Raw genomic sequence first — 14,258 nt, forward strand, 5'->3', positions numbered from 1 at the left:
TCTATATCCTCATGTTAACACTACCCCTTTTGGTCTTTAATTCATCACCATTTCAACCCCACCTAACAGACAAAATATATATAATACCTAAGACTGAAATAAGTTCTACTTGTACGAATAATGAGGTGTTGCATATTACATTTGCTTGAAGGAACAGGAAAAACACACCTAAGCCAGAATTAAATTGGATGTAGAAATGAGTAGTTCCTCTAGTTTGGCAACACTTCCCTGAAAGTGTTACAAATGCATAATAATGGTTAATAAATATAAAATGGAAAGAATCCTCCCTTATACTAGCCTCAAGCCTTTAGTAAACAAGATACAAGAAATACCATATGTTCACCATTTCAAAATCTCACCATGGCTGGAATATGCCAAACTATCATGTACCTTAAACTTCAGTGAATATCAGAAAAAATTTTGAGTTTCTGTGCATATTTTAGTTTTTTAACTAAAGATATTAAAACATCTCGGTAATATCCTTAAAGAAGAATCACAGAGCTAGTGAGTGAGGAGCTAGGATTTGAATGCAGCAGTCTGACCTGCCCTTCACTATTATGCTACACTATGCAGTAGTCTTATGAAATGAGGTAGATTCATGGACAGATCTCCAAAATGAAGAAATAAACGTACTGATTGACATATATACACTAATATGTATAAAATAGATAACAAATAAGAACCTGCTATATAAAAAATTAAATTAAATTTAAAAAAAAAAGAAATAAAAGTACAAAACCAAATGTACCCAAGGAGAATGGTGTGGGATGGGACCTGTCCTTCTCAAAGTCTGATAGTCTTTGAAGAGTATACTGATCTGTGCATCCGTATACTTTTAAAAAAAATTAATTCTACTGGAATGTAAGCTCCTCAAGGGCAGAGACCATTCTTCATTCATATTGTACTTCAGCTTTAAGAATAAAGCTTGGACTAAGTTAGCATACAGTGAAGGTATTTATTTGAGGGGTATCTTTTAAAAAAGAGTTAAGTGGGGATGTGTCAAAGACAAATTAAAAAAAAAATCTGTTAACTGAGCTAGTTTAAAATGGTATGCAAGAAAATTTGTATTAAAACATTCACAGTATGCTTCTTCTCTGACCCCCACTCCTGACTCCCCAATGCAGAAGAATGCAGCAAGGAGACATGGAAAACTAATTTTGGTTTGTTATACTTTTAATCTTGGTGATAAAAATAAGAGGTGAAGAAAAATTATTAGCATGATGTAAACAGGAAGAAATTCAAAATGAAAAAAAGGGAAAACAACAACAAAAAAAAGAGAAGAAAATAATTAAGTAGATTTGAACCCCAGCACTACCTGGTTTCAGTGAAAAAGAATTAAGCCCAAAGCACTCATCTACAAAATTTTTTGTACTATATATTTCTGCATTTATTTTCTCTGGTTGTTATCCACAGTGGAATTAATACAGAACAAAGAGAAAATATAAAATTTACAATAATGTACAAGGTTCCAACAATAACCATTTAATTCTACTGAATAGCACTCAAAAACAGTGTCAATTCCACAGAAGAAATAATCTAGTTAAACAATTCTGGCTAGAAGACACCAAAAAGCATCAAGGTAACAGTGCAACAGTGCAATAGTACATGGACTAAAAATAGACCAGTTCAGAATACTGAGAGCATTTAGTTCCTTTATCCTTATATTTATTATTATGACAATGATCAGAATTCACATAAAGATATGCCATTTTAGTCGCTTAAAAGTTAGCCAATATCCTTGTGGGGAAAATAAAATTATTTTAGCTTAATTTTCAATTTTCTTTTCCTTTTCTAGGCTAATTATTTTATCCTAATGTTTATATTTATATCAAATATGTCCTCCAGTCAAACTTATAATCTTTATCTTACAAAATATTTCTAAAAATCTTTCCTCATAACATAGGTCCCACAGTCCTTGACAATCCTCAGGGCACCTCTTAGAAAGATTTAGCTATAAAAAGTAATTGAAAATGTCATTGATGACTAAATATTTATGCTCATTAATCTCTCGGGCAAAGCTACATACCTTTGTAAAATCTAAAGCTAAAAAGTTTATCTTTAATTCCATCAACTACCTGGATATTGTTTCAAAAAATCTTAACTGCAACCGCAAAAAAAAAAAAAAAAAAATTTTTTTTCTGGGGCTTCCCTGGTGGCGCAGTGGTTGAGAGTCTGCCTGCCAATGCAGGGGACACGGGTTCGTGCCGCGGTCCAGGGGTATCCCACATGCCGTGGAGCGGCTGGGCCCGTGAGCCATGGCCGCTGAGCCTGCGCGTCCGGAGCCTGTGCTCCACAACTGAAGAGGCAACAACAGTGAGAGGCCCGCGTACCGCAAAAAAAAAAAACAACAAAACTTAACTGCATAATTCCTTAGTTAACATGAAAAACGGCATTCAGCATAATAAATTATGAGTTTTATTATGAGTGTTTATTATGAGTGATTTAACAGAGAGTGCATATCACTGCATGAGATCTGCAGAATAAGTTCTAAGAACTCTTCAATATACAGAATGCTTATGAGTTAGATAACACTTCAGTTGGTGAATAAATTTGCTAAACTTGATCTCAGATGGATTTGAACAAATAATTATTTTATTAATAATTCTGAAATATTTCTCCATCAGAATGATAAAACACAAAGTAAATGATAGTACCAAATCTATAGCACATGCTGTCAATATACAACTTACTGAGAGTTTGATTATCATGAACCTATTTTTTTTTAAAATAGTGATTATCCGTAAGTCTGGGATTGTAACCACATTTTTTTTAACCAATAGTTATTGTCACTTGATTATTTGCCAAGAAAAGCTTCTATGTATGAATTCTTCAAGTCTTTATCTCAAAAGCATTTCCCAAATTGGCAATTAATTACAACAGAACTAGTACCCAACTGCAATGAACAACTGCACTCTAGGCTAGCCACACTTTAGTGAACGTGCATTTATTTCTATCCAACTCAGCACACTATCATTTTTATCTAATCTCCAAGCCGGACTAGACCCTCCTTCCTACATTGCATTATTTTTCTGTGTGCTTCCTCCAAATGGAAAATTACTAAGCATCTCGGTAGCTTGTATGGATGCAGATGGAAGTGAGGCTGCTGTTTTAAACAGCAATGCATTTCTTATTCCCACAAACACCCAACACTCTACCCTCAGTTTGAGCTGTTTTCTTAATCTAGGTGTCCAATCTAGATACTGAAAGGACAATGTCAGTGCCCCAAAAGGTTTAGGGACTAAACATTTAGTTTAAAGAGCGGAGAAACTACTGCTAAAAGTATAAGGGGAAACCAGCCCAAACTTACAGGCACGATCTTAATATATCTAGTACACGCTAGTTCCTCCCACCAAGCCCCAAGGGGCTTACTTAGCCATTGAGGCCCTTTTGACAATTATGGGACAAGAAGAAACTAGACAAATATTATACTACTTCTGTCTTCAAATCACACTACTAACACCAACTTAAAGAAAGATCTTTTAAACATTTAGCCCTCCTTAATCACTGCCACTAAACTCCATTTTTCCTCTAAACAAAACTCTGGAATGGTGTAATGTTGTTGAGGTGATGAATATTCTAACAACTGTTTTAAATCTTATAAAATAACAATTTCAGCTGTGACCCAAAGCCTTCTTAACCACCGGAAAGTTCCTCTATGACACCAAATGACACCTGAGGCAGTTGTCTGGGAAACAGTACCACACAGTCCTGGTCATCATTTGCTGTGAGATCCAGGAAGGAAAGGAGCACATCCAACCCACAGAGGTACCAGTTCTCTCAATGCACTTCCCATTCTCCTGTTCTCTCAGCTTATGAAGCTCTCCCTGTAGAACATCAGAAAACCTCCTTAAACACCCTTCCTCCCAGATCTCTGGCTTGGCCTCCCCCAATAGCACCAGAGGTCTGGAGAAGACTCTGGACCATCCAATCCCCCAATCTATAGAAGTCCAGACAATTGGCTGGAGTTTTGTTTTGGTGACTTCATTCTTTAACTAAGTGGGAGGAATTCCCAGGAGGACCTTCATTAAGGAAAAGAGCTTCAACGGGTCTTCTACATTTGAACTTGATTCTCCACTGTTTTTTCAAACGCCCTTGGAAGCCTAAATTTTCTTTATTTGGAAAATGAACTGATTTCTAGTTTACATGCAAGGCTGGAATTTTTAAAAAACTGGTTCATTGTTCAACCATAAGCATCAGTAGAAAGGTGAAACAAAACCAGGCAATAAAGAACAGTGACTGCCACCACGATGGTCCCACAAGGTCAACAGCTCAACAGTACTCTGTATTTTTTTTTTTTTCTTGAAATCTGAAACATTCAGGAAAGTGAACAGTACTAACTTACAAGTAACTATGACTTTTCTGACTAGGAAAGAGAAGCACACAGTATGATTAAACTCATGGCAAATGTTTTCTATCTCCTTCTAGGGCCTCCAAATGCCAGTCTTAACTCATTCATCCCCTCACCCCTCCATTCCTTTTGTCCAACCAGACCCACCTACTTCCCCTTTCCAACCCTGACTCTTATCTTTCAACCTCACACAACAGTGTCCTACTCTCCAAAAGAGACTCATTTCCAAGCCAAAGACTTGCAAGGCTCAATGTATGACCATTTTGAAAATCTCTGCCTATCAGCTTCCTCCTTACCTTAAATCTCTACATAGCTCTCACCTTCAATCACTAATTCTCTTAAGTCCCAGTTTTCCCCAAAGATCTTTGGATTCAGAGTCTTACAGGCACTCCCAGGATAATCACAAATGGGTTACAACAATGAGTCAGGTTACAGGGGAATCCTGACCGCTCTTTCATAGACACAGGGACACTTACTGTCACACTTACTGCACAGAAACACCAGGGCAATGAGCAGCCTTCTCTACAAAGACCACTGGATAAAAAAGGAGCTGTACCACCAAGGGCTCCAAAATTTCCCTCATTCCCATTCCTAGTTTCCAGTGAACACTCTTAAAAGGTACATACCTAGGAATTCAAATTAAAAAAAAAAACAAAAACCTGTTTCTCAGCTTGCTCCAATGATATTACGGAAAAGTGTAGTGGTATTAGCTCCAACTCCAACCTCCTACAGTTTTTAAGACATGTGGTAGCTAATTAACAGAACATGGCTGCACTGTCCTCCTCACCTCAAGGGCCAAGAACCACAGGCCTGATTTAGCTCCATCCCAACTTCTGGGGTAACTCCGGCTAAACTCCTCTATACCTCAATCTCCTAACATTTTCACAGAAAGAGTCAAAATGAGGCTGTTTTCTAACAGGAGTGTTACACTTAATCAGTAGAAATGTAAACTTATTGTTGACAGATGTTATATGAACAGGTTATAAAGACAATCCTGTACATTTATTTCATAATTAGAAATCTTCTATATTTTCTTCTTCTGTATTCTATTATTTTCATATTCTTCTATATTCTATTATTTTCATATTAGCATGAAAATAAAACTAGATTATTCCATTTCATTTCTCTTATTGAGGTTAGCATTAACTGATAGCAGGTTTGTGGGGCTTTTTGTAACTGTGCCTAGCAGAAAATCTACTTGTAAACAGGCATTTCAAAAATGGTGTCTGAATTACTGAGGAGGAAATCAACCCTTGCTTATTTTCTATATGATAATTTCCTTATAACCAATCTTTATGGTTCTATCTCTTTCAAGCTGAGTTCTCAAGAATCATTTACAGATAAATGATAATCACTGGTTTTAACTGTTTCTAAAATATGCTGTCTATTTATCTTGTCTCAAGATACTTTTTTGGGCAAGTTGTTATGTAAAGTGAAGAACTTTTCCACCTCTGCTTTCCAGTTAAAAACTGGATTGGTTTCTAGTTACAGCCTCAACCTTATACTATTAAATGATAACATTCAAATCCAGTACACTCCTATTTCCCTTAACTGAAATAAATATTTAAGACAGAAGGATAAAAGCAGAATTTAACTTATATCCCATCATATAGAGGAACTATTATCTTCCATTTTTAAGGTTTTTTTCTCAATATAGTAAGTTATCACAGAACAAAAGAAAACTGTATATGAACAGAATGTGGTAAGCTCACATTTTTGACAGTTGCTAAAAAAAAAATTTTAAAACAAATGCATACCTATAGGATAAATGTTATTTGTAAGATTAAAAAGGTGAAATCACAATTTTATACTGCCTTACAATCCATGAATATCTAATTAGTTGTCCAGACTTCCCATTTTGGAAGTTGGGAAATACTTGCACTTGGATGCCAATCTGAAAACAAAAAAAAATAGTTTTATAAGACAGGAAAGTCCCCCTTGTTTGATTATGCACCAGGCTGTAGTACTAAAGTGATTACTGGGGGCTTTGGGGAAAAAAAACTGTTTAAATTATGTTTTCAGTGCTGGAGCTTCAAAATGTCATCCTTTTCCACCCTCTGAAGATTTACTTTGGGCCATACCACAAACTAGAAAGCATTTAAAGATACACACACACATATACACATAAATATATACATATGGAATTTGCTTATCTAGTAAACTTCTCAAAAGCTCCCTTCTGGTGATTACTTCTAGTATGCTCAAAATGAAGTGCAGATTCCTAGACCCAACCTCAGACCTCCTCAATCAGACTCTGAGAGTGAGCTCTGTATTTCCATTCCTTAACATAAATTTAAATTATTCTAAAATACCCCAACCCTGCATGCAAATGAGAACAAATAAAACTAGGTGGTCATCAAATAATTACTTGCCCTAATCTAGTACATCTATCAAAAGACCTCTAGAGTTGCTATCTATTTTTTGTTTGGTTTTTGGTAATATATCAATCACTGCTCCCTAACAGTTTCACTTCTACCTGCCTAACAGAACATAATAGTTACTACCAAACCAATCCTGAGTACTAGTCCAGCACATTTCTCTCCCCATAAAAAAAGCACCAAAGATCCAAAGCCAGACTGGATATCTAGTCTTCAGCATAATAGTCTCGAGTCCCCACCAAGGGCAAGACCAAAAATATCTCCTGAGCCAAATGGAAATTCTTGGCAATAAGGTGCCCCCTAGCAAGCCCTTTCTGGAGATGTGCATATTAAATGGATTACAGCAGTGTGTTACCTCGACAGGTTAACATAGGACAGTCATCAAATAAATCCATTATCAGCAGGCAGAGAGCAGGGTCCAAGAAAAATGAGCCATACCTGAAGAAACTTTTGACAGAAAACACGGAAAGTAGAAAAAGCCTTACTGGAACAGATGAGTACTGAAAACCAAATTAGCAAAACAAACTGAATTTGCCTCCTTTACAAATTTACCTTTTCAGGCCGTGAAATCATTGACAAGATTTTAACTGAAAGATACGTGGGTCCCAAATTACTGAAACTTTTTTGTTAAGCTCTCACACCTCTCTCCATATACAGGGATATATGAGAAAATGTAAGTGGTGACGATTTTATTGAAAGAGAATAAATGTGTAACAAAAGCCCACACCAAACTTGATAAACCCTGCAATAATAAATTCTATGGGTAATGGAATACTCTGCACCAGAACACCCAGACCTATGGGAGAATTAGATGTACCTATTCTTTGTACTCAAAAGGATTAAGTACAAAGATAAACATACTTTACACTATACCCTGTGTTGTTTGAAGACACTAGAAAATTCTACAGTTATTCTTCAAAAGTTCTGAAATAAATAATGAGTCCACCTTAAACCTGAAAAGCACCTCAAATTGCTAGGACCTAATTTCTTGTTGACTTTAGTTGTTGTAGTTTCTATTCTCCTTGTTAAAGGACGCTAGATAATGAGTGATTAATACATTAACTAAAATGATGCATTGCTAAACTGTCTCCAGCACAGACTCTGAAAAATCTGGAAGATAGACAGGAAAGGATTAGAAATCCAATTTACATGAAAGTTGAAGCATTGCTTCTTTTTTGTTCTCCTCTCTGGGGCTTTTCCACTGCCCTCCCAAATGTGACAATTTGCAAATATTCACATCTAGAGGAGCATATGCTAAAACTATTCTAAGACGGGAGAAAACACCCCAATTTTAAGACTTGAGAATGTACTTTAATTCTGTAGGCACAGGTTCACCAAATCAGCTAGCAAAAATCTTGACCAACTGGGTGACTCAGCCTTGCTGTGAGGTTTTTTTTTTTTTAATTTATTGGAAACTTCTTGTTTAAAACCCCACAAACATGGAATCTCCAAGCTTTATACCTAGAACAAAGAAAAAGCCTTGGAATACTCATTGGAAGGGATTTAAGGATTTGTATTAAACATATTCTATACCAAAGTACTAGATGGTCTCTAAGCTTCCTTTCAGCTCAAATCTTCCTTATTTTTCTTAGTAACTTTACCAGACTATCCTTAGAGCCTTAGTAATTACAAATAGAACCTGAATGAGAAAGAAAATTCAGAATTAAAGTTGTCATCATTAAGCCTAATTAAACAGGCAGGAAGATGGCAGTAGAATAAAGCATTCTGAATTAGGGACAGGGAGAATTACGAGTAGTTCGCAGTCCCATGAATGAAACACCGCATACAACAAAGTCTGGCTAGGGTTTAGGACATACTGGACAACGTTTCTGTCTCCTGGGTGGCAAAAGACCCACCCCAAACAGTGATAGATTTTGTCTTCTATTAATGCGACAAACTACTGATATCTATCTTAAGTAACCAACCACCCGCAGGAAAACACATGTCAACTAGAAAGATGACTCTCATTTTAGTGTGAATTCTCCCTTACTGGCAGTTTTCCTACTTTCTATCCCCAAAGGGAATCCATATACTCAACGCCGCAAACTGTAAGATATCTCACCCCAACACTGTGACTCTGGCACTTCTGGTCCAAACAAAAGCCATCGTTTTAAGTAGGGTGGGATTTGTTCGCTCCATTCAGTAAAGGGCTGTGGCTGTTAGCAGAACATCCTGCAGGCTCCTGCTTTGACACTTGCCTCAAGTCACACTGTGCAATCACCGTGACGGACCCTTGATATTTAATGAGTCTTCGACTGAAAAACTGACATTCTCGGGAGCCAGGGAAACGAGGCTTGAACGCCCTGCGGAGTGCGCCCGAAACAGACGGGAGGGTGGCAATGCCGGCAGGAACCTCCTCGGCACTCAGCAGGGGTGATCAAGTCTTTCCACAAGTTTCTCTTCCTTCCACTAAATTAACCTGCCAAGCCCCCACCCCGTCCTATTAGGAAAAGTCACACCAGCAACTCGCTGAAGGACGGGGGGGGACAGCTCCCAGCGCGCCACAGAAGTTGGGTTTGGTCGCTGTTTAACCCTTCCTGCCCCAGAGCCATGGCCGACACCCCCTTCACCCGGGGCAAACCCAGGCTGCCAACTTTCCCGCTGCCCCCTCCTCTGCGCACAGCAGCCCAAACTTTGCTGTTCGTCCACCTGGGCGCGCAGCGGAGCGTGGGGTCTGGCCGCACCCGACACCGCCCCCACCCGGGGCAGGCGGTGGCGCTGACCTTCACGCCAGCCCCCTGCCAGCGACCGCTGCCGCCCGCCCCCTCCCCCGAGCCTCGAACTGCCTCCCGCGGTCCCCTTCCACCGCCCCCAAACGCTCGCGGGAAAACCGCGGCGGGGGCGACTGCAGCTCGACCTCGCGTGTCACGACTGCCCACGACCCTCTGGGCCCCAGAGAGCACCGGTCCCGGCCCTGGCTCCTCTGGCCACCCACTCACCATCCGTGAAGGGATCCATTTTCCCCCCGCCGCGGCTCCTTTCAGCCGGAGAGCCCAAGCTTCCTACTCCAAGAGCTGAAGCGGCCCTGCCGACTGAGCATGCCCAGCGCGGCGCCGAGGGCTGTCGGGGAGGTGCCGCGAGGGGCGGCGCCGCTCCGCCCACTCTGAGATCCGCCGCTCCGGGTTTTCGCTACAGCTGCAGAAAGAGCGAGGGAAACTAGAGGAAAAAGCACCACACAGGCCTTGGCTGACTCCTGGGAGAGGAGCTGGAGGAGCGGGTTAGATCTGGGGGCGGGTCCATGGGCGTGGCCGGAGCAAGCCTCGCCCCTGGCAGAAAGGCCGGTGGCTCTGTCTCGTCCAGTGCTCAGAACAGCGGTCAGTCATCAAGCAAATGTGATGGCCAGTTGCGTCCGGTCGGGCCGGGCCCTAGACGCCAGGAACCCGGCACCGCGCCGGTAAAACACGGTCATTGCCCCGTGGAGCAGACATTCCAGAGACAGACAATAAACTAACACAAGACACATGAGGCTGAAATAAATGCCCCGTTGAGCATTAAATTAGGGTGATGTGATGGAGAACGAGTGGGTCGCTAATTCGGATGTCTTGGTGAGGAGAAGCCTGGCTGGGAGGTGCCACTGTAGCCGAGATCTGAAGGCAGAGTAGGAGGCTGCGGGCGAAGGTCGCTCCCCTGACAGCGAAGCTTCGCTTTCCCTGGGGAGTCCGACTCCGGGAAGCTCACTCCGCCAAGGCTCGAGGGAGCACACACTGTGGGTCGTGTCTGTAGGGCTGCGCGCTCACAGCACAGTGGTCCCAAGCGTTCGGTGGCCTGGAGACTGAAGGGAGGCGGGGACCCCAGCGGAGCAGAGAGCACCCGGGGTCCTGTCCTCGGGCTAGCGGTTCGGGGCGCGGCCTCTACGTGCAGGCGGATCACAAAATCCGGCACTGGATCCGCCGGGGCCGCGGGCGCCGCAGGATGTGGGCAGAAGGCAGCCCAGCCGAGCCTTAAATCAACACCTGCGGCTCCCCGGGGTGCCGCCGCTGCGGCCCGCGGCCAGGCCAGGCAGAGCTAGGCCGGAGAAGCGGAAACTCTCTTGGTCGCCCCCGCCGCACAGCACTCGCGCTCTAGCCTCCAGACCCCAGCCCCAATTGTTTACAGTGGCAAACCCGGGCAGGCACAGCGAACCTTCGGGATGAAATAACCAGGGGCCCCGTGAGTCCCGGGAGGCTCGGCGGGGCGCTGCTGCTTCATCCCTTGCTCAGCGTGCGCATCGCCGCCACGCTGCGGAGTTCGCAGCCCTCCCAGAGTGCTGCCACCGCCAACTGTCCCTCTTCCCTCCTCCCCTAGCACAACCCTGGCCCCAGCAGCAACTTGGCTCCCGCGATGCCTCACTGCGCCTGCCAACTGTCACACGCTCCTCCGAGGCTGTCAACGGCAGGGCGTCGGGTGCAAACACGTGGAGGCGAGCGCAATCTGCCCGGGCAAACAGGGATGCCCGCGGTGCTGTTTGACCCGCGTGGGGATTAGAAATTAGGTTTCAAAGAAGTAAAATCGAAGTGCAATATTGTATTTTGCAATGTTGTATTTTTAAGTGTCGATTGTATTAAATCACCCACTTCCGCTTTAAAACCTCCAGTGGATACCGATCACTTAGAATAAAAGCGAAACTCTTAACTCTGGGACCTTATCTCCTATACGTGTTCACGATACTTTGTCTACAGAGGCCTTCTGGCTGTTAGTCACCAAGTTACATCCAATCATTCCTGTTGCATGTTCCTCGTGCAAGAACTGTTCCTTCTGCCTGGTACCTTACCTGGCAGTTCCTTCTTGTCTTTAAGGTCTCAACTCAAATGTTATCTCTGCAGAGAGCTCTTCCCTGACCACACAATCAAAAATAGGTCCACACATGGTCTATTCTAAAAAGACTGAGCCCTGCTTTAATACCTTCACAACAGTCATCGCTGTCTAAAATAATGTTTTTGTTTGTTCTTTCATTATTATCAATCTCCCTCTCAAGAATGCAAGCTCCACGAAGCCAGGGTCATCACCTTCATAAAGGGCTGTATCCTAATCCCTAGATAAGTATGCAATAAATAATTTGTGAATGGATGCAATGGTATTTTAAGTTCTAGTTGACGTGCAACGTTGAAAACCCTTCCAGAGAACATTTCTGTATTGAGTGGTGTGTTTGTGATCAGTACAGAGAAGGTGTCTATATCATATGATACCTCAAAGCTGCTCTCTTCCCATTGTGTTAAAGATAATCAGAGCCTTTAGGCTGCCTCCTCAATGCCCCCCTCCCAACTTCAGAACCAAAAATAGGAAGTGAACCACAGGGGCTGGTACATAAGTGTTCAAATATTATATAGTATATGCAGTGCTGGATTTTGTTAAAAGGACCCCACACATTGTATTGCTTAGATAAGAGGCTCTTACCTATATTTTAGGTCATGTCATGTTCCTTTGGAGTTATTTTTGCAATCAAAGCACTTAGTATCAGAGATATTTAAAACTCCACAGCTTGTTAAATCCCCTCACCTCACCTCACCTGTAAGCTATAGTCTATCATGCTTTTAAGTGTGAAACACGTTACCTTGTGTTTGGTCTTAAATACTTCAGTTCTACAGAGACTTGTAAAAAGGCTTCACCATTGCACTAGCATATATAGGTGGATCATCATGTCTTTTGAGATTTCTATGGCATAGAGACAAATAACTTCTTTATCCTCCCTTTGCCCACCTCTTGCCTCCCATCCCTCCTGTTCCTACACACACACACACACACACACACACACACACACACACAAATACATTAAGGACCATTTAAAGGCTTGTGGGTTGGTACCGGGGGTAAAAAGAGGAAAGAAAATCAAAATGTTTCAGAATCCTACCTACCCTCAAAAGAGTGAAAGTGAATTTTGTTTTGTTTGATTCTGGGTTTTTATTTTTTGGATACCATTTTACATTTCACTTCATAAAGCCTTTTTGAGGGAACACAGTTTCACGAATTCACTACTGAAACCCATTATGTTTCAGTCTTTAACCTCCTCCTACCCTCCCACACAGAACTTCCTTTTTATTTAAGGGCATAATACTTTAAATTATTATGAAATAACTATTTACTATCAGAGGAGATAGTGTGACATTATCTACTATATTCATTTACTATTTTCAGAATCTTTGATGTCTACCATTTACCATTTGAAAACCAAAAATTTGGAGGACTAATTATCATATATAATAAATAGCATGAAAGGAAGATATGAGCTCCTTAAATAACGAACAGCATTTATTTATAAAGGAGCAACAAACGTGCTAATCAGTGAAAACAGGAACTTTTTTTTCATCAAAATAAAGCACTTCCTATACTATGGATCAGCTAACCCAGACTTCATTTAACAGAGAAGGGAATAGAAGTCTAAGAGGTTAGAAGATTTACTCACAGTCCAGTGGCAGACAAACTAGAACTCAGGTGGTCTGTGTTCTAAACCAGAGCTCTGGAGTTTCCTGTTTCTTCCCTATTCCCACAGGGAAATTAAGGTCAATGACAATAATCCATGGGAGGGATATGAAATAGAGAAATATAGCTAACTTCAGGCTACTGGACTGCTATTTCATCGTTCAATTGATATTCCAATATAATTTACTGAGTTCCATGTCACATTTAGGTGTAGCATTATTAAATATGCTTTCTAATTATTTTGAAATAAATAATTAAAAATACATTGATTCAGTGTACACGTTTGAAAATGATATTTGTTCAACACTCTTGAATAAATGGTGGATGCAGCTCGCTGCCAGGACACAGATGACCACCATGGGGTTTCCAGCCACTTCAAGGACTGGAGGGGTCAGTATCTCATCACTCCTGTAATATTTGCAGCACACATGCTCTGCATCAATTACGATGCTTGAAATTGTATCAAATTAAGAAATGCTTAGAGCACAGAGGAAAGCAGAATAATTCTCCAACAGAGTTCTGGTATAGCTTAGACTTTAGCAAAAAGATTCAGCCAAATGAAGTGAAAGGTTATCAGGAAGGAGCAGTTATATACTAGCTCAGATGCTTTGGACTACAAAACCAAAATGCTGAATTAAACTAGTTGGAACAATATGCAAATTTACCATCTCACATAACAAGTGCAGAGGTAAGGCCGTCCCCAGTCAGAGCTCCCCAATCTCATAAAAATCCAGCTTCTCCCTCTGTGTTCTCTCTGAGCAGTTTTCTGAAAGTCTGAGGACCGTGTAGTCAACAAGGTGGCTGTGTCAGGGAAGAAAGAACCTTTTCTTTGATGTCTCTTTCTTAAGAGCAAGGAAACTTTTCTCAGAAACACCCTACTAGAACTCTTCTTAGGTTTCACTGGCCAAAACTGTAAGCCAGTCCCTGGAAATGAAAATGGGGTTCCTGTGATTGGTGTCTTAGACAAAGCAGAGTCAAGGATCACTTCCCTTATTTCATCTGGGGGAACAAGGGAGCACTTGGACAAAATCATTTTTATTATTCAGAACGGAAAAGGGGTTAAGCAACCAAAATGTTAGGTAGGTCCACTTAATGTTATGAATACTGATATATTTTAATAATATTTTGATAATTTT

At 41.3% G+C, this 14,258-nt stretch overlaps 1 protein-coding gene across 2 annotated transcripts in view; it reads right to left on the reverse strand.

Annotated features, from left to right (window-relative positions):
* Window positions 1–9,788, reverse strand: part of LNPEP (leucyl and cystinyl aminopeptidase) — a 138,130-nt gene extending 128,342 nt beyond the window's left edge. Inside the window, exon 1 of one of the 2 annotated variants that reach the window (XM_049707521.1) lies at window positions 9,666–9,788. In XM_049707521.1, coding sequence (XP_049563478.1) covers window positions 9,666–9,684 — 19 coding nt within the window. In that variant the 5' untranslated portion in view covers window positions 9,685–9,788. The remainder of the gene's footprint in view (window positions 1–9,665) is intronic. The other variant, XM_004263510.4, reaches the window with a different exon arrangement.
* Between the last annotated feature and the right edge of the window lie 4,470 nt (window positions 9,789–14,258).

This window comes from Orcinus orca, chromosome 3, assembly GCF_937001465.1.
Source record: "Orcinus orca chromosome 3, mOrcOrc1.1, whole genome shotgun sequence".
In the NCBI taxonomy this organism is placed as follows: Eukaryota; Metazoa; Chordata; class Mammalia; order Artiodactyla; family Delphinidae; genus Orcinus; species Orcinus orca.